A 21,284-nucleotide genomic window follows, 5' to 3' on the forward strand; every position below is an offset into this window, starting at 1 on the left:
GACGCATTTGGAAGATATGTGGTATTCATCTAAAATGAAAGTTCTTGCTGATCACCGCTAGCTCTGGGGAGAAATTGGTTGTTCGTGTTATCCTGGGGGCAGAGCTGGCAGAGCAGACTCTTCCTGAAAGGGGCGGTCTCACTCTGTGACATCACAACGTGAGGACCCGCTCGTTTTCATGGGTATGGGAGGGGCTGCTGTTGAGAGATCAGGTCTTTAGAGGAATACTCAGAAATGCATGAATGGATCAAAATACCAGAATACACTTTAAAGCTCAAAAAGTTGGTTTTTCATGGTATGGGCTCTTTAAGTGAACCAAATGTGTCCAGTCTAAATACACCCTAAATCTATGGGTGGTCTCGCCCCACCTCTCCTTGCTGAGTTTTCGTCTCCCTAGACTCCAACCTGGCGTCTCAGGTCAGCTGATCAGCTTCTTCAGGGGTGAACAAGCCTCTTCTATTTAAGCTTCCAAGCTATAGAACACTTTAAACTAGACGAGCATCTAGACCCAGGGGGTCCAAATCCAGGCCTCGAGGGCTGGCCTCTCTGGTTTTCCAGAAATCCTGTCTCACCTGCTGCTGATCACCTGGATTAGGTGTGTTTAGCCAATAAGAAGCTTCAAGGTTGGTTGGAGAACAGGTAGGACATCGAGGCCTCGATTCTGAAGGTGCATTCACACAAGCCCAGATCGTGCGATGAATTCGCTGGTCGTCGCCTGCCAAAAAATGTGTTCCTGAGTTTGAGGCTTTGGTTGCATGTGGGAGGAGCTACAAGCTAATGTTTTTAGGATGATGCTATAAAGAACGGTGTCGGTTGATATCTCACATAGTGAGTGTTGAGAAATCAGGTTTATTTGTTGTGAAGAGTTCTACAAAAACATCAGTAATCATGTGTCCATGTTTGAGTTTATCAAGAAACTTTTATTAAAAAAGTTTTTTATGATGTGAGCTTTTAATGTACAGTAGGTTGTTCAACATTAAACTTGAGTTAAAGTGCCTCAAAAACAATAAAGGTGTTCTTCTTATGAATATTAAATAAAACATCGTCAATATTTACATGAGTAAACATTCACATATTTTGGTCAAAACTGCTGTGGAATCGAAGCCTCATGAATCAAAGCAAATGGATGTGAGTCCGCAGGACATTTGTGTCTCTGTCCTCCTCAAAGCTCAGCACACCTGTGTGTTTCTACAGCACACCTGTGTGTCTCTGCAGCACACCTGTGTGTCTCTGCAGCACACCTGTGTGTTTCTGCAGCACACCTGTGTGTTTCTGCAGCACACCTGCCACCAGGACCAGACGTGACCCTGACGGTCTGAGACTGGAGCCCGGCTGAGCCGTGGGACCCCACTGGCTGATTACTTCTTTAGGCTGTTTGGTTCTTAGGGACAAACAAGTAAACATTCTTCTTCATCAAAAATCTCACAACCGTTGCTCCAGCTAAACGCTGAGGTGATGATGTCATCACCGTAATGTCTCCAACCTCCACCACATAGAAAGACAAACATTACATGACAGTGATTAATGCTTCAAACACAAGTGTAAAAATAAAATCTTTTAACAAAGAAAACGACTTAAGTGCCAAACATCCCCTCATCTGAGCCGAACCTCAACCCACTTTATTAAAAAAACAAATGATTTTAGAGGAGGATTTCTGATAAGCAATGAATCCTAAAAACATTAAATTAATAGAACTTAATTTAAGCAGATGATCATTGACAGGATTCTCCATTTTTCCTTGCTTCCTCTGTTGTGCAGGATGCACAGAGTTCTGTAAGTCCAGTTTGCAGCGGCTACAGCCCACAGTTCTGCTTTATCCAGGAGCGGAACTTGGTGACTCGGGTGTAGATCCCTGCTTTGTTCTTCTGGGCACAGCCTTCGCCCCAGCTCACCACTCCAGCCAGGAAGGCCCGCCCACTGGAGCCTTTGACGGTCAGGGGTCCTCCGGAGTCGCCCTGGTGAGAGATCACAGGAAGAAGAAACCTCAGAGGCGGTTTGGTCACAACTGGTCCAGTCCAGGGAACGCCTCTCTGAACCCCCCTGTCCAGTTTCTCCATCGAATGAACAACGTAGAGATCTGAGGAAGAGCCAGGAAGGGTTTTGAGGCCGAGGCGGCTCCAGGATTTAGAGGTCACTGAGTGACTTCAAATCCAGCTCCTGCAGCGGGGTGAAGCTCAGCGTACCGGGACAGACTGAACGATCTCATGGAGTTGCTCTCTTGCAGTTGCTTTAGCAACTCCAAGCTACCACCTAGCACTGCCCCAGGTTGAGGCTCTGAAGGACCAGTGTCAGTCAGAGAGTCAAGAAAGTGACCAGAACTAATAGTGGAACTATTTCAGACAGACCCGTTAATTTGTAGAGCACTCAAGTTTACTGTTGAGCTGAGGTCCTGTTTCTGAACAGACCCGTATCATCACCCATCCACCTCCGTGCGCGACTGCTAATCAAAGGAGTTTTAAAGAAGGATCTGTGTCAGCCATTTTCCAAACATCCTGCTGGAGCTTGACCCAAACAACTGATGAATCTGAACAAAACCTTCATCAGTCAGTCTGCTTGATGTCATATTTCATTATTAATATTATCTTTCAAGAAGTCATAATTTTAGAACCATTTACTATCTTGCCTTCCTTTTTCAATGAGCGAACCTGAAACTTTTATGACTCTTAGTTTCGGAGGAACCCTTGATGAATCCTCGAGGTTAAATCTGGTACCTGACAGGCGTCCACTCCTCCCTTGAGGACTCCAGCACACAGCATCCTGTCCGTGACCACGTCCTCCATCAGGCTGCTGCACACCGTGGCGTTCACGATCCGGACCGCCGCCTTCTGCAGGAACGTTGTTCTGGATCCTGACAGGAAAGATGGTTCAATAGACGTCTTAGTGTTTAGCAGCTTCTGAAGGATTCAGAGTGAGGAGTGAAAATCACATCAACAAATCACTCGAAACCACATTTTAAAGATTTAAAGTCCCTCTATGACAATTTCTTAACTTCAAAAAATATTCCTAGTAGTGTTTTAATGATTATGGAGTTTTTAACCAAAATCCCACAACCCAAATGTCTTAAAAATACAGTTTTCATGTTGATCTGAAGTTTCCAAAATCTCCTCTGAGGGGGTGTGGCTTTTAGAGCTCCGCCCCTGACCCTCTCTGTCTGATTATGATGGATCTGTGTCTGGCTAGTGTAAATCTTGTCCATCAATATGGGTAATGTCCAGCCGTATGGTTCTGATCCGGATGTCAGCTGAGACCAGGAAGTGAAGATCTTCATGGACAGAACTTCCTCCAAAATCCTGATTCTTTCTCCTTCCAGTTCACCAAAGACTCTTTTAGCTCATTCTCCACTTGTAATACAAATCTTCCTGTTTGAATTTCTTCTTTCTGGTCAATGGAGACTCACAACCGTGAGTTTGTTCAGCCTCACCTCCGTCGTGGGTGGCCCCCCAGCCAGTGATCCAGGCCTCCTGGCCTGCTGGGAAGTCGTGGGCGGGGGAGGGCAGGCAGATGGGCCAGATGTACTGGTTGAGGGTGACGTCGGCGTCCAGCTCCATCAGCGCGATGTCGTTGTCGTAGGTTGTAGAGCTGAAGTCCTTGTGGGGGATGATCCGTCTCACGCCCCTCCTCACCGTCCACTCCTGCGTCTGACCCTGCGAGTGCAGACCCAACAGCGCCTCCCAGAGATGGGCTTGGGAATATCTGCATCAAATCAAAACACACTTTTATGAACACTTGCAAACTGTCGGGTACACAGGGACCCGCAGGATGGAAACAAAGATGTCTGATTTCACCACTTCTGGATATCATTTGAAATCGTTTATCGTTTGTTTTCATTTTTATCCGAGCTTTTACCTGTTGAACTGGCCATCCTGGACACAGTGAGCGGCAGTCAGCAGCCAACGGTTGTTCAGCACTGATGCACCGCACACATGCCCCTCCCCCTTGACATGAAGGCTGACCTGCCAGGGCCACTCCCCCTCCCGGGCCACCTGACCGCCTACGACACGGGAACTGTAGAACGGCCGCCTGCCGCAGGCTGAAAGCAAACCAATGATTGTGTTCATGGCGTGGTGGTGCCGGGCAAAGTGCGTGTTTGTGTGTTTGTGCGTCGTACAACAGTCTGCCTCGTCTGAGCCGTCCTCACAGTCGTTCTCGTCATCGCACTCAGGGTTGATTTTACTGATGCAGGTGTTGTCTGCACAGCGGAAGGTAAACTCTGAGCAGCCCAGCACCAGAGCTGCAACACACACGGACACACAGACAAATTATGTATGATGCCTTTTAAGTCATACAATTAATCTACATGGAGCTCAGTCAGTTCATCTTCAACCCCCAGCAGGTCTGCTGCATGATGAGGTCAGTGTCCTTTCCATTTTAACATGACTCCAGAAAAGTCTGCTCTGAAACAGCGGCCGTTATTTGTCCCACCTTTTAGCTAGTAGATGGAGATGGAATGACATATTTATCCCAAATGATTAGGACCACCATGTTGAAAAGGCTTGAATTGAACTGAAACATAAACCAGGACGTAACGTGTCTAGAAGCTCCATCATTATTTGGGCCGACCTCCCGGGCTGCCTACTGGACCTGCTCCGTGGGTCAGTTGGTACTGGGCTACAAGGAAAGAACAACATGACCCACATGCTTCCTGTTTTCTTTCTAATGTGATTCTGATGGAAGTTTGATTTTAGAAAAGGGCTGGATTCTTCCCACCACATCTGACTCATTCTTGACCAGGGCTGAGCCTGGTCATAGGCAGATGGCGACCTAGGCGGTCCTAGATCGCCATCTGCTGGATACATACATACATACATAATTATAAATATATATATATATATATGTGTGTGTGTGTGTGTATCTATAAGGGCCGTGAATGTTGACGCGTTAACGCAGTCGATTAATAAAACTTAATTAATTAGTCAATATCTTTTTATCCCGCTTAGAAACCCTGCAGTACCGTAATAAAACTCTGTCTAAAATAAACTTAAACTGTTTTTATATTCTGTGATTGAGATTTTATTAAATTAAAGAGATAATATTGCATTTATTCATAGTTTTTGGACAAAACCGATCTTCTATTACGATATATAAGGCGGAGATCTGAAGGTCTGTCTGACGGCTGTAATGCAACAGCAGTGCACCTGCTATGGGGGGCGGGGCGGAACGGAGCTGTCAGATATGAGAAATCCAGAGAAAACTGACCATTATTTTATTTTAGGATGGGGACCTACATGAGTTTTCCACTATAACAAGTACCGGCGTCTAAAGATTGAGGAAACTCTGCGGTTCTCCGTGAAAGTCTCGCCCCCGACGCCGTGTGAGGCAACAATTCAGAGAAGACAGACGCACCCCCACCTGTGAGCAGCCAACCTGAAATCCAACTGGATCAAACTTCTCCCAAAAAAGTCGTTTTATTTTTTTTCACAAACATTATAAAGAAAGTTTATTAGAATAAAAAGAAAAGAAAAAAAACTGAATTAAAGGAAAAATTAGAAATTCTTATATTTTGGGCTGCCTACTGTCATTTTAGTCTAGATTTTTTTGTATTTTCATTCAAAACATGATGATTAATTTGTTGACAATTTTTATTCTTGTTTATATATATATATATATATATATATATATATATATATATATATATATATATATATATATAAAATGACACCTAAAACTTTCATTCTATGCTGTAAAAAAAGTTTGTTCAAAATGTTTGTGGTTCCACAGCAAAATAAAACCAGGTTGTCCACATGGAATTTTCTGTTTTAACTTTTTCCAAGATTTTGTGTCTAGTTTGTGAATATAACATGGAAAATGACTAAATAAAGTTAATGTTACATAAGTGATTAAAATTATACCAAATAAGGAAGCAGGTAGTATTCAAATTGAAAATACATAAAATTCAAATATAGACAAAAACTGAGTTTTAGACCCTTTAAGAATTAAAAATTAACGTTCTAAATGCATAATATTGTGTGTGATTTCCTATTATGATTATTTGCAGATAACAAGTGGCTCACAAATACTATAACTAAAAAAAAGGTGATTAATCGCGATCAGATTTTTCCAGATTTGCAATTGATTAGTTAATTTTCGTCCCTAAAACTAAACGTTTCTCTCAAATATATATTTTTACCCCACTGAGAGAGTGTGTGTGCAGTCCGTGCGCTTGCATGCTTGCATATGACTTTACTGTCTTACATCGTTTACATTGGGACTCGTCGGAGCCGTCGCCGCAGTCGTCTTGTCCGTTACACTTCAGAGTCTGTGAGATGCAGCGGCCCGTTCTGCATAAAAAGCCGTCATCTTTGCATCCGTCTGTGGAGGGAAAGCATCCACAGGTTCAAATGAGAGCATGAGGGTTCATGTGATGAAGTCTGCTTGGCTCTGAGAGAAACCCACCGCAGTTCTCCTCATCAGTGCCGTCTCCACAGTCGTTGTACCCGTCGCACTTCCACAGCTGGGGCTTACATAAACCGTTTCTGCACTTCATGTGAGACGTCCTGCAGGCTGAGAGCAGGGAAAGGGTTACTTTGCCTCTTTGTGTCCATCATTCTTTTCCTGTCCAGGATGGATGTGAGTCCGCTGCAGACTGTGGCTCTGCAGCGGACCAGACAAGCCCGGGACTCACTGCAGGACACCTCATCGCTGTTGTCTCCACAGTCGTTCCAGCCGTCACACTGCAGAGTCGTGTTGATGCAGAGGTTGCTGGAGCAGCGGAACTGTTTGGGACAGGCTGAGGAAAAACAGAATCAGAGAGCGCTCCAACACGCCGCCGACTGTTGGTCTGAGAAACATCTGAAGGAGACGTCTTACGGTCAGACGGATAGAAAGCTTCATATCTGATGAGGAATCCCTGGTCGACGTTCGAGGAGTCGGAGTGAAACGTCACGGTGGCCTTGTTGCTTTTGATGATGATGAATTCGCTTTTTAACTTCCTGCCACAGAATCTGAAAACACACAGATGAACTCTGAGGGGAATCATCTCCACAGGGCTTCACAGAGCGCCTGGCTCCGCCCCTCCACTGAAGGCAAGTCTAAAACACAGAAAACCGCAGCGGCACGAGGAGCTGAAACCAGCTTTTGGAAGGAAACATCTGCAAAATATGATGAATCAATCCCAGCACCTCCAAACCCGACTCGGTCAGACATCTGGGCTCCTCTGGAGGACACAAGAACTCCAGAATCAGGAGCGTCAGAAGTAAATCATGCTGAAAAAACTGAAGAACGGGGAATCTCCATCAGTCTCACCGCTCATCCTCAACCTCCAGGTAATCATGGAAGCAGTTCTCATTTTGATTCCCCACAGCAAACTTTTGGAACTCCAACTTAATGAACTTCTCTTTTGAGACCTGAAATGGAAAGAGAGAAGAACAAGATTTCAGCTGACTCTCAAAAAAGTTCCCCTGAAAACACTTGGAGTGGGACAGGATTTCATTATGAAACTCTTGAGATCACATGACTTTACCTTCAAGTCTGTAATCATCATGAGTCGTTATTATTAACTATAACAACCTTTATTTTGTCAGGAGTTTATCTTAAGGCATAATCTCTTTGTGTAAGAAAATGAACATCAGTTACACTTTTTAAATGAACATTACAACCTCATTATTCTCCCAGATTTCTATGTTTGTTAGAGATTACCTTTGAAGTAAAGTTCCCAGTGGTGTTTTAATTATGATTATAAAGTTTTTACAAAAGTCCTACAACCTAAATGTCTTAAAAATACATTTTCATGTTGATCTGAAGCCTTTGTTTAAAAATTTCCTCTGAGGGGGCGTGGCTCAATAGCTCCGCCTCTGTCTGATTCTGATAGCTCTGTGTGTCGCTAGCGTAAATCTTCATAAAAACATCCATCAATCTGGGTAATGTCGTATGGTTCTGATCCGGATGTCAGCTGGACGAGGAAGTGAAGATCTTCATGGACAGAACTTCCTCCAAAATCCTGATTCTTTCTCCTTCCAGTTCACCAAAGACTCTTTTAGCTAATTCTCCAATGTTTATTGACTGTGATCAATACATTCAATCATTGGTTTCTCAGAGTTCTTGATAAAATAATCAAAGCTAACATCAAAATGCTCTTTCATTGATTTACAATCCTTTCCAACTGCGGTCAAATGAGCCGCCGTTCACATTTCCGTGGTCACATCAAGAAGCTCCGTGGAGTCTGGTGGAGATTTTCCAGCGTTCTCAGTCCTGCTACCGTAAGTATTGGATGAAACTCACACCAAAAATCCAGTGATGCTGATTTGACCACAGAAATGTGAACGGCGGCTCATTTGACTGCAGTCAATGTGAAGATACCATCTTCTCTTCTCCAGAACCTGAACTAGACACTAGGAACAGATGAGGGTTTAGTGCATGTGTTAACAAAAACAGGATTTTCATTGTAGGGGACCTTAAGACATGTGTATGAGAAAACAAATCCAAACATCTTGGAATGAGGAAACAAAAACCTGGTTTCTTCGTCCAATACTCTAAAACGATGTATCGTTCTGTTGTTATTCCGGTTCTTTGCCGTATAACCACATGGACTCTGTAGTGAATGAAGCAGCAGTTTGCTTTTTTGTTCTCTCTGGAGCGTTAGCATGCGAGCGTTACCTGAATGTCCCATTGGCATGAGACCTTTGGTGGGTAGTTGGAGGGGAAGAACGGAGAGGAGAAGGAGCCTGTCTCTCCCGACAGTGGTTCTCCACATTCTGACAACAAGAACAGATCCATCAGAAACCTGACACTCAGAGGACTCACCCACAGCAGTCACCGAAGACTCAGGTGCTGCAAATGTTGAAGCCAAAAGATAAGGTTTATCTCAGCTCATTTTACTTCAAAGTGTCCATGAAGGACAATCTGGAAGAAGTCCAGATCTTTCAGGTGGTTTTGTGTCTGAGTTCATATCCACAGAACGTTCAACAGCTTAGGAAAAAAATCCAAATATTAGTTTGTACAGTATCTAAAGGTGTTGTTAACGGCAGCTCACCTCTACCATCCACAGGAACCTGGGAGTAGAAGGCTCTGAACCCGGGGAAGTTCTTCTCCTGGTTGGTGACCATTGTCAACAGCATGACGCTCCCAGACGACAGGAAGGACAAAGAGTCTTGAGGGTATCCACACTGTCTGCAGGAACACAGGAAGACCAGGTCAACTGTCAGTGGTGCTGGATATGTCAGGATTATTCATGTACACCACAAAAAAGATCTGAAAGAAGTATTAGGACTGGCAGCAGATTCTGTTAAAAACTCAGGTTTGTCTCATGAGATCAAACGTGATGTCCAAACTCAGAGGTCTGAAACCTGCAGCTGGATCTTTTATCTCTCCATTGTGGCTCCTCCGCTAAACATAAAATAAGTCATGGAGACTGCTGACCCAGACATGTCGACCGTCTGAGTCAGCAGCTCCAACAAACCAAAAGTACCTAAAGAAAACAAATAAACAAAGCCAGAAAACTAAGACTGCCAAGGTCCAAACTAAAATAACAAAACCCAGCAGAGTAAGACTGCTGAGGACAAAGAGAGGAGAAGAACAAAAAATAAATAAGTAAAAGAAAAACAAAATAGCAATGTTTTAATGTAAGGTTACTTTATTAGCGGCTGTGGTGCAGCGGTAGGGTGGTTGACTCCTGATCGGAAGTGAGCGGGTTCGACTCCCACCTTGCCCGCCCATGTGTCGAAGTGTCCTTGGGCAAGACACTGAACCCCGAATTGCCTCTGGTGGGAGGTTGGTACCAGTGTTGGGCAGCGGAGCCACCACCAGTGTGTGAATGTGTGAATGGGTCTGTGACTGTGAAGCGCTTTGGGCCCTCAAAGGAGGGTAGAAAGCGCTATACAAGTATACGCCATTTACCAATTGTTTTAATTTAGACTAAATACATTTATAAATTTATGTCTGAGGTTCACATAGATGATAAACTATGTAGGTTTTAACATCCTGTTGACCTGAAGACGTCTTGTTTGATCAACTCTACCTCCAGAACGAACAGATTTATATGCAAAGAAAAACTTTGGTAAAAACTTTGATCTTTCATGAGTTAAAAGCACATATTATCTTATGCTGCACAACACTGGTTACTAGCTGTACAGAGATGATCAGCAGGAGGTTAACAAGAGGTCAACAGGAGGTCCACAGGAGGTCAACAGGAGGTCAACACAAGGTCAATCTTACAGGACTTTTAACAATAAAAGAATCCTGCAAACTCCATGCAATGGAATGACGAAGAAGTTCAATAGTGTGTACTTGTGCAGCGCTTTACTACCTTATTAGAAGGCCCAAAGTGCTTTACAGACAAAGTCCTATTCACTCATAAACACACACTGATGAGGATAACCTGTAACCACCAGAGGCGAAGAGGGGTTCAGTGTCCCGCTTAAGGACACGTCGACACATGAGAGCTCAGGGCGGGAACCAAACATGCAACCTTCTGACCAGAGGTCATCCTCTGTACCACAGCCACCCCTTCCCACACTCACTGCACAAAACAAGTGGACAACACTAAGAAAAGGAAAGACACTCGTCCTGCTAGTCCTCTGACTTTCATCTAAGAGTTGGTAAAACCATTAAAAGCAAAACATTTTCTAAAATGTGCTCAACAAAGAAAGCTTTGATTGGCAAACAGCTAAAAATAAAAATACTCATGACAATACTGAACAAAATACTGAAAATTATGTTTTTTAGAGACTGTGAAAGGATCAAATGTTCCCCAACAACAGCCCGCGTGTCCCACACTTCCAAAGGAAGATACTCCAGTCAGGAGCCATTCCCAAATCCATGTCGAACAGATCTGCAAACACTCCAAACCCTCAAATATCCGGGTGAGGATAAAGATCTGAGATCCGTGACCAGGACAGACGCCACGCCGGTCCTCCTGAGTCTGCCGCTGACCTGACTCTCCTTCAAAAACTGGTTCCCTTGATTCCATTACCAGGGCCATCAGATGTAGACCACTCCATCATCCTAGCTTCAAGATGGGGGGTTCACACGGCTACCTGTGACCCCTCACCCCCTGAACCTCCAACCTTCCTCAGTCTAAGCTGGATTTTATTTTCAACTATGCTCCCAGTCATGGTGACAGTGAAGGAGTGCGTGGAAGAAAGGAACTTCCTAATGACGGGAGAGGAGCTAAACGGATCATTGTTGCACAGGAAGAGGCGGAGCTTCACTGGGGCTCACTCTGTCAGGGCACGGCGCTCGATGGGGACCAACGAGTCGTAGATCTTCAGGAAGTCATGCTGGCAGTTGTCCTCCAGGCTCAGAGTGTGGAAGTCTAGCTTGACTCTGTGCTGCGGGTCGGCCTGCAGCCGCCACTGGTGGGAAAAGTTGGAGGGGTAGGAAGTGTGCGGGAAGCCCGGAGACTGGATGCGGCCCTTGTCCCTCGTGATGCGGATCCTGGTGGTGGTTTTCTCTGAAACAGGAGACGGTTAACAGAGTCAGTTTAGAGATGCTTCAGGTGGATTCAATGAATGAGTTTCAATGGTTTGAATGCATGACAGTCATATCAACCTTACAAGTTTAGTCTAAGTTTCAGTGCAGATCCAGTCAGAACCATAGATAGTGTTTTAGTAGAGTGCAGCTTTGTGTACTCATCTTCTTAAACTTGGATAAAGTTCTAATAAAACCCAACTTTAAGTAAGTTTTAGTAACATTTAAGTATTAACTTATAAAGTATCCTTCACATGTAATACAGTGTTAGCACATGCGTGCACGTATGCCTACAGGTTTACTCAAACGAAGAAAATACAAAAGAATCTGGTTGTCTCACCCGACACCGAGGTTCTGCTCATGCGTGGATCCAAAGCTGCAAACACAAAGACACTTTCAACACTTTAAAATGTGACAGAAGCAGACATCTGAGTCGTGTTCAGTCCCACACCATCCTTCATCACAAACACTTCCACTCAGGGTTTATCTGTGCTGCAACGCTGCCACCTGCTGGTCACTTACTGCCTCCCTTCAGCCCGTCTTGGCCATCACACTGATCCTCACTCAGTTCTCACATCAGTCATTGTAACCTGCTCCATGATGGTATTTACCGCTCTTCTATAACAGCTCAGACTGGAGCAGAACATTCTTCTGAACTTCCTGCTTCCTGTTTTTGTGCTTTGATTTTTACTAAGTTGATCTTTTGATGTTTAAAACAACAATTGTCCTCTTCAGAACTTTTCTGGACAGAATTTAACACCTGAAAGTGACTCTTCTGTCAGTTTGATCTGATTGTTTTTCTTTGGATTAACAAACTGGGCTCCATTGATCCGGACCGGTTCTGCTTCGGCCTCATCAGGTGTCAGAGGAATGAACAGAGGAAACATCAGGGCGTTTTAAACCGCACAGTCACTTTGCTTCATTCTTCATGAGAGCCTGCGGCCGTGATTCACCTGGACACTCCCATCTCTAACCTGACACACCTGTCAGCGTTAGCGGAGGAATGCTGCCCGGTAAGAATGAGTGAAGACCTGCATATCTGAGGGAACATGCAGGCCTGCTCCTCGGTTCCAGCCTGAACCGGAGCAGCTTGAAGCTGCTCAAACCCTCATGAATGAAGCCCGCGTGCAGCACTCCCACCTCCAGACTGGACGTTGCTGACACTCAGAGAGTTTGAGTTATGGAACCCCATCCTCCCCTTTAGCTCCTCGGTCTTCTCTCCTCTGGACTCCAGAATCCTGAAGGCCTCATCTAAGGAGGTCTGCTGGAAGACGGGAACCTCAAACTCTGAGTGGTAGTACGCCTCAATGCCATCATTGTCTCCATCACTGCAGAGCAGAGGAGGATTCACGTTAACTTCCCACAAAGGAACGCCCTGAGGACGCGTTTGTGGGTAACTCTGAGAGGACGGGAACCCCACCTGAAGGCATGGATCCTGGAGGTTCTGAAGTACTGGTTCAGCACCGAGTCTCTGGAGTACAGGAGCTTCAGCTGAAATGGGAACATCACAGACACCATAGTTTACTTCCATCTTCACATGGATTCTCATACAAACTCTGACAGATTCTTATGACACTAACAGATACACACAGGATGAAAGAATATAACTGAATGGAGATAAGGGAGATAGTAAAATAAGAAATGAATGATAAATACAAAAGTTTTAAAACAATCATTATAATTAAAGTAAAGAACCAATTGCTCAACATTTTTGTTGCTCTGATAATTGGGAGGGGCTGTAAGCTAGAGGGAGTTTAAATAAAGGGATGATGGGAAATGAAGGCTGGCACACTCTGCACCAACAGCCCCGCCCACAACTCAGGGGTGAATTTCTAATGAACTCCTGCCGCTCTGCAGAAACTATGACCAAGAAAACCACTCAGGATTTTTTATTTTAGCTAAAAACAGCAGAATCATCATCAACGGCCCCGCCCACAACTCAGGGGTGAATTTCTAACGAACTCCTGCCGCTCTGCAGAAACTATGACCAAGAAAACTACTCAGGATTTTTGATTTTAGCTAAAAACAGCAGAATCATCATCAAAAGACCACCGCAACGCTCTGGAAATAGATCAAAAGATGATCCGAGTGGGACTTTAGCTATTTAAATATCTACTTTAAAAAATTCTAGATAATAATAAGTAATAAAAATTAGGACTTATTTTATTTAGCTCTCTGTGCTTCTGTTTGTTGCAGTGTGATTCACGTGTTGTTCCTCCTTCCTACTCCTGAGATTCCAGATTCCTGGTGGATCATGTGCTCCTGTTCTTGGTCGTGGACCTCGCCTCTGGCTTGTCTTGGTTGTGGACCACACCCCCACCCATCCCCCAGTTCCACCTGTTGAACTCTATTCAAATATGTGGATCTAGATAAGTTAGATAAGCTAACTCTTCTTAAATAGTCCTGGTAAATCTCCTGTCTGTCCTGAGAGAAGATCTCTTCTTTATGTGGAAATTCCTAAAGTTTCTTCTTTTTTTCCTAGAATTAGGTTTTTTGGGAGATATTCCTTACCGAGAGGGAGGGTCTAAGGACAGGGATAACCCTTTTAGGTTAGTCTGTTAAGATTATTTAAGCAGTGTTGTTTATATTTTATGACCGACCTTCTGCTTCTGTCCAACTACCAGCATGAAGCCCAGCGAGGCAGTTGTTTGTGATATTGGGCTGGATAAATACAATTGAAGCTAATACGTGAACTAATTCAAAGCTTTAAGTCCAAAGTTTTACATGAGGGAACTCCCATGATGCTTGGTAAAAACTTGCCTCCTTCACAGCCAGATTGGCCATCTTCTGGAACTCTGAACTGCTGGGGTCCTCATACTCTGGCTTGAAGGACACACCTCTGAATCCAATGGAGCCGACGTAGACCCTGTTCACTCGGACGTCCCTGCGCACTGAAGACACACAAAACACAAACGTAAAACACACAACCAGACCTTCCTGCACACAGACAAATGGCTTTTTAACATCTATTTTTGGAGGTGTGTGTGTGTGGGGGGGGGGCTACACCAGGGGTGTCCAAATCCAGTCCTCGAGGGCCGGTGCCACACCTGCTCTCCAACCATCCTGCCATTGAAGCTCCTTATTGGGCAACACACCTGATCCAGGTAATCAGCAGCAGATCAGACAGATTTCTGTAAAAAAGGCCGGCCCTCGAGGCCCGGAGTTTGACCCCCCTGTCCTGCACAGTCATGCTTCGTCCTTCAGTCGTCCTCTGGGCGGCATGATGCTGCAGAAACAGTGAAGCAGCTGAAGCTCAGCAGGGAAGCATCGAAGCAGACGGGGGACGGACTTTTAATAACATCTTAGTTCTGAGGGGTTCTTGATCCAGTCCGGTTCTGGGAACTTTGTGGTGTCTTTGTGCTGCCCGTCAGTGAAGCCAGTTAAAAGCTTATTCCGATAAGGGCAGTATTATCATACCTTAACGTAGAGAAAAAATATTTTGAGTCTTCTTACTCAATCAATCCTTTTCCTAATTGTCTCCAAATGCAACAGAAAGACAAACACGTCTGCAGTGACATCCACTCAGATTAAGATTTCCATCTTAGACTTAGAGGAGCAGAAAGGACACGGCCGTGAGGACAATCTTGATTGAATTTACGTTCCTCTGGCAGCGGCTCCGGTCCGTGGGTCAAAATCATTTCCAGAACCTGTTTTAAACATATCTCAGGCTGTAGCTCCTGCACTCTAACCACCGAGCTTTAGTCTATCTCCTTTAACAGATTTTACCTCTGCAGTTCCTTTACCTCTGAGTTTTTTTATGTTTTCATGTTGGATGTTTTCTGTAGAAGATGCTCTATGCCTAATGCGAGTCTTCGGTCATCCTCTGAACTCTGGGATTTTCCTGAGTTGACATAAGAAGTGTTTTGGAACTGTGTCACGGAGATCGTCTAAAACCAAAACATTATTGGAAACAATGCGGTAACACCTGTGCGTTGGCATGACAGGAGCCAGATGATCGGGTGTCAGTGAAACTGAAAGTGTTCACCATCATCGGTCCTGCCGGTCTCAGAGAAAACGCGGCTGAAACCTGAAATTCATCTTCTCACAGCTGCTGCTGCTTACGGTGGAAATGCCAAACCAGCAGTCCGGTCACCAGAGCCAGAACGGCGGCGGCTCCCAGCAGGCCCAGACTCAGCAGCACCTTCCTGGTCCTGCCAGGAGTCTTCTCCAACTGCTTGTTGTTAGAACTGTCCAGGCATGGACTGTTCTGCTCCCAGTAGTTGTCCTGCAGAGAGCAGAGGACAGACGATCATTGTTCTGCAGAGAAAGGTTCCAGTTTTCACGGAAAATTCAATCCCATCACCTCCAAGAAACAAGAATCAAAGCTTCAGGTTTTCATGTTTTACCATAAATGATATTTACCAACCTGGGCCGCTAGGAGTGTGTGATACTGCGATATACCTCAACATTTAGTCTGGCGATTGATCCTCGATGGGTTTCACCAGTTATTGATCTTTTATTTTGGTTTGAAGAGGCTGTTAAACGTTAAATTCATCATCCTTTGGTGAGCCGTTCCTTTGGAGGGAGATAGGGGGCGCATGTTGCACCAATGTGTCTGGCAGCTATTCTTTCATTTTTGTCCTGTTGTTTACAACAATCTCACACTAATTAGAGACACTGCTGTTCATGTTTACTATTGTTTACACATTCATTTTACAGATAATTCCAATTCAGTTGGTGTCAGAGTCATAGTATCTCTGATTTCACAAATGTTGCACTAAAGTTTCTACTTTTGCTGCACAAAATAAGACAAGTTGTTATGATTGTATTCAAGCTAAAAAGTAAATGGAGATATATTTTGGAGATATGGAGATATATTTTCCTGAAAAATCTGTGTTCTTCTATATTTTGTGAGTTATTAGGGATGATTTTTACAGATCGACATCGTGAGTCATGTATCGTGTAACACATCGTGTCAACAGGGGGCGCTCTTTTCAGCTTTCAGGAAGACATTAGCACATGGGTAGGTCAACATGCGCTCTGTAGCTGCCGATTGGATCAACGTAAGGATCCTGATCAGCTAACAGCGTAACCTTAAAATCTCGATAGTCAAGAATTAGTGTTAATGTTAAATTATTGAACATTTATATTGAAAAGTTTTGCAGTTTCTTTTGGATTTTGACACAAAACACAACAGCAAATTAAAATACAACAGATTTTAATTTGCTTTAAAACTAAGACACAAAATTAACATGTTTGTTTTACTGAGTTATTAAATGTGTTTTCAAACTGAATGACATTTCCATTAGAGTTATGCAACTAAAAAGCATGAAAGTTTAACATGTAATTAATTTTGTTTTTTTTTTTTAATCTAAAAATAAAATATAAGCTTTGTTCATGTTCATTGTTTTCTTATTGAATTCTAAATTACAAAATAATTTGTCAAGTTCCACATCAGGATTCCATATTGAATAAAAGGTCAATTGAGAATCAGGTTGAATTATGGGAGAAAAAATATAATACTGATAAACTTTCACCTCAAAATTAATTCTGGTGGCTTAATAAAATCAAAACTTTAATTAATTATAGATTTTAATGGGCAAATGTGGAGTTTCTGAATACGAATGAGACATTCCTAGATTTAAGACCTAAATATTTTTCTATGAACAAACTATTTTTTTGCTTAAAAAACTTTTATTTTTTTCAGAAAAACAAAAACTTGCTTAAAAAAAATTTATGGACCAAAATAGCATCTTGGAAGTGTATTCATTCATTTTTTATTTAATATTTTTGGTGTTGAAACAACAAACGTCCAGTAGAATTCATTCAACTCTGATTTGCTGGATCTGATTTTTAGAGTTAAAATAAATTAAATAAATTAACAATGCACCAGAGATCTGGTCTAAATCTTCCAGGTCAAATTCCAAGTCCCTGTCTGAGAAGCTTATGTCAAGTCCGAGTCTCCACGTCTGACAACAACCAATCGGAAAGGAGGTAGACAACGGGAGACGCTTTCACCGCAGATGCTCCAGTTTTTTTTTTTTTACCATTTGTTTTACCAGGAAATCCCATTGAGATTATTGCAGATCTCTCTTTCAAGAGAGATGATCCTCATGTGTTTCTATAGAAACGCTATGAAAACTGAGCCTCATGCATCACAGTAGCTTTGGATTCTCTTCAAACCAAATGACACTTTCTGAGGCGCCTTTGAGCTTTCACGCGATGAGCTGAAATCAGTTAAATGTTGGTTTGAAAGGGAACAGAAGACCAGCAATGACGGGCAAACGGAGATGAACTGAAGGTTTTTGGAGAGCAAAATCAAGTGAAAACCTGCTATTAAAACATCGACTAGAGATGAGACGGGATGGAAACGCTGTCAGGTGACAGGAAGGAGCAGGGGATCATCAGCTGAGGGGTAAAAACAGAAAAAGGACCTGGAGACGAGAACCGACGCAGGAACTACGTCACCGATGAGAGTCCAATGAGCTCAGCTGGCCTATTACTAAATGTAATCCTTTACTAATAACCAATACCTGGTACCTGGAACCTCCCTCCACACCTGCTGAAACCAGTCTGTTAGAGAGGATTTAGCCTCAGTCGTTCATCTTAACTTCATTAGGAAAGACATTTCCGGAATACTGTCCTCAACTGTCTGGCCACACCCATCTGTGTGCTGCCCTGCAGGTACAGTTGCTGCAGAAACAGGAGACAGAAGTGTTGCTGCTAAGGGTCTGTTTTCTTTTTATTCACCTGAAGTCACATAGTTTTTGGTGTCTGTCCGACATTCATCTCTCTGTTAGTCAAACGACCAAGACGACGATTTGGAGGATGAGTCCTGAGGACTGCGGAAGAATGGAGGAGGTGATCCGATTGAAAACAGAGGCTGAACACAGCAGAGTGTATGCAGTCGTTTCTTCATTAGGTAATTGTTCTGAATAGAACAGACTCTTTTTGTTCTAGAACGCTCTACACAGTCCTTCATAACATGTTCATGGAGACTCCAAAAAGCCAAAAGTACTGGTTCGTATACGAGCCTCGAACCATAAAAGTGCTTCGTGTTCATGGAAGAATATTTCTTTTTTTTGTTTGTTTTGTTTGCTTCCATTTATGGATGCAACATGGAGGACCTTCAACAAGAAGCACCAAATGAAAACACCAACACCGTTGAGTTTACTAAACTCATTGAATTTACACAGAGATATTCCATGAGTCAGACCTCCATACCTGAGAGTCTGGCGTCACGTGAACACAGTGTTTCAGAGTTTACTGCATAAGATCGACTATGGAGGATTACAGTGTTTTCTACGAGTCCAGCTGAGCTTTAGAACGCCATTCTAGCTCGTTCAAAGTGTCATCTTATTGAGTAAAATACAGGCATCAAAAATGTCCTTAGAAAGCATGGTAAACATCGAAAACATCCGTAAAACGTTGTGTTAGCTCCGCCCCAACCGCCCACAACGGGGCCAAAAATGTTGAAACAGAAATTTTCAGATTTGAAAACAAAAAATACAAAAAGATTTGAAACTGAAAAAAAAGTTTTGGAATTAAAACTTTTAGTTTTGAAACCTAAAAAAACAGAACATTTGAAGCTGAAAACAACTACGTTTATTTTAGAATAGCAAAAAGTTTTGGACATTTTCAAATTCTTTTGGCCAAACAGAAATATTTTTGTTAATTTGTTTTATTTTAGTTTCAAATAATATTGGCCCTAATTTATCTCCATATTCTCCAGATAACCCGATCAATACTGCTGAAGACACTGAGAGAGGCCAGGAAATCATGATGGTTCCTTATGATCGCTTTCAGATGGAAAACTGTTGAACGGGAAATGAGCTGGTGAGAGATAATAAAATCACTGCTTTAATTATGTTTGAGTACATTGTAATGATTGTGAACTGAGCGACATTATACACAGAAACTGGGTTTATAACAACATGTCAACAAAGAAGCAGAACTCCACACAGCTGATGTAAACTGTGTGTAAACTGTGTGTAGCTCAAGCTCCGTTGTTCCTTTTAGAAAAAGTTCCCCTGACAGAAAAAGTCCCGTCTTCACCATCATGTTCACCTGAGACCTGATAGCAGCAGCTGACCGGAGCTGAGGCGGACATCAGAACCAGAACCAAATACTCATCCGAACAAGAACATAATAAACTTCTGACAACCAGATCTCAACTAATACTACAATTCCCAGAGCCCCACTCCTTATCTTTGAAAAGCCCCAAATGTTGAGAGGTATTCCGGTGGATAAAAGTCCTCCACAGAAAACACCTCAGCACTGCTGCTGGTCAGAGGTTAAGGCGGGAACTCAGCAGCTCCTGGAGATTGAGACTCCTGAAGATCCACTCCACGAGCTTCACAAATACATCCAGATAGTGATCACCAGATTTAACTTTAAAATAATCTGGACTCGCGTCAATCCCTCTTCCGCTCAGGTGAAACCATGACGTCACAGTTCGATACTCACCATTGTCGGACAGAACTTATCGGCAGGTTCTTTGGCTCGGTCCCGGTCCTCCCGAGCTCTCTCGAGATCAGTGGTCAAACTTCAGCGCTGACGTGACGACAGCGCGTGCGCAGCGACAGGTGAGAGGCGCGGGGAAGGGGCGCGCGGAGACCAGTTCAGGTGAGCAGCTCCTGTCTGTTTGGTTCAGCAAGTTCAAGGTTCAAAAACACTAAAGAGAATGAGGAGGAGGAAGGAAGGCGGGGCCTGCACCTGAAGACACACCTGCCCTCACCTGTCAGCCGGTCTGTGCGCGGAATAACGAGAACGGAAGCGATAGAAATGACAGGTGATCATTTCTAGTAATTCAATCATTAACAAACTAGCGCATGCGCAGTTCCTCCAACTCCACTTTGATTTGATTGGTTTATCTCGAGCATAAAAAATACAATAAAAACGACAAAACAAACATTTTAAACCAAATTATACATGGAATAGAAAATAAAGAAACATAGAAAATGAGAGAAGATTACGTCATCGTCTTTACTGTGTAATAATCAGACATGTTTGCAGTAATGGACACATGATATTAATTAAATGTTATGATTATCAAATGAAGTCAAATGGTTTGTTGCTTGACAGGAAGTGAGAAGGAGCAAATGTATCCCGACCCTTTAAGTATTTATGTATTTGGATAGTTCCATAATCTGGTCCTTATCAGATCAAGTGATGATTATTGATCAGGGAACAAAACAGTCTGTTTATTGATTATCCTGAGAGAATATTCAGTCATTCCAGAATCATGTAACAGATATGTAATATTCATTGATCACCAGAGTTTTCACTGCATCAAGAAAAGAAACTTGAAAGCTTTTTGTAATTATAAACATAATTTAAGTTAATTTAAACGTCATCCGTCAATCAATAAAAATATACGATCGATTATCATCAGAAAATATTATTTCACAACTTCCAAGTTTACACATCTGTATATTTAGAATATGTTTGAACACTCAATAATCTTTAAGTCCTCTCACTTCAATATTGTTTAAAAATAAATGAAGTATATATTTGTTACATCTCTTGAGTTCAGTTCTTAATCTGCTCCAGAGTTTTTTGCTGCACAGAAACGTTTCATTTTCCTCCTGAAGGTCCAACATTCCCTCAGTTTGTCCTTCGTTTTCTAAGAGTTATTTTTGGATATTTTGTGATAATGTTTTTCTTCTGACTCTGTAGAGTTCAATTTCATTTAAGTAATATAGTTTTAAAAGTCCGGATTGATAGAATAAAGTGTTTATATGATCAAATTAACCGACTGTGTGATTCTGACAGCTGGAGTCTAAAGAGAACTCCTTTAATGACCCCACATTTCTATATGTGGAGTGTTGGAGTATTAAAAGCAGTATAATAGATATCCACACTTATATTCTAGAACATACTTGAATTAATTTATAATTTGAATATATGTTGAGACTTCAGATTGTACATGTCAAACATGC

General features: G+C 42.8%; 1 protein-coding gene across 3 annotated transcripts; it reads right to left on the reverse strand.

Annotated features, from left to right (window-relative positions):
• Window positions 1-885: 885 nt before the first annotated feature.
• On the reverse strand, window positions 886-20,463 carry st14b (ST14 transmembrane serine protease matriptase b). Of its 3 annotated transcripts, none has more exons than XM_024263863.2 (20): window positions 20,081-20,463; window positions 19,810-19,983; window positions 15,466-15,628; window positions 14,164-14,294; window positions 12,824-12,894; window positions 12,544-12,731; window positions 11,744-11,779; window positions 11,155-11,386; window positions 8,969-9,105; window positions 8,593-8,690; window positions 7,243-7,343; window positions 6,808-6,941; window positions 6,623-6,727; window positions 6,394-6,501; window positions 6,193-6,309; window positions 4,109-4,231; window positions 3,847-4,030; window positions 3,422-3,693; window positions 2,712-2,848; window positions 886-1,955 (listed from the first exon to the last, which is right to left on the reverse strand). In XM_024263863.2, the coding sequence occupies exons 2-20, from the start codon at window positions 19,810-19,812 to the stop codon at window positions 1,794-1,796; spliced, it is 2,502 nt and encodes an 833-aa protein (XP_024119631.1). In that variant the 5' UTR covers window positions 19,813-19,983; window positions 20,081-20,463; the 3' UTR covers window positions 886-1,793. The 3 variants fall into 3 exon arrangements, 1 of the variants encoding a protein (XP_024119631.1); XR_004948253.1 differs by having other exon boundaries at window positions 887-1,241; window positions 1,284-1,955; window positions 19,810-20,463; XR_002918271.2 differs by having other exon boundaries at window positions 887-1,178; window positions 1,221-1,955; window positions 19,810-20,463.
• Between the last annotated feature and the right edge of the window lie 821 nt (window positions 20,464-21,284).

The sequence above is a fragment of the Oryzias melastigma genome, linkage group LG7 (genome assembly GCF_002922805.2).
Source record: "Oryzias melastigma strain HK-1 linkage group LG7, ASM292280v2, whole genome shotgun sequence".
Lineage (NCBI taxonomy): Eukaryota > Metazoa > Chordata > Actinopteri > Beloniformes > Adrianichthyidae > Oryzias > Oryzias melastigma.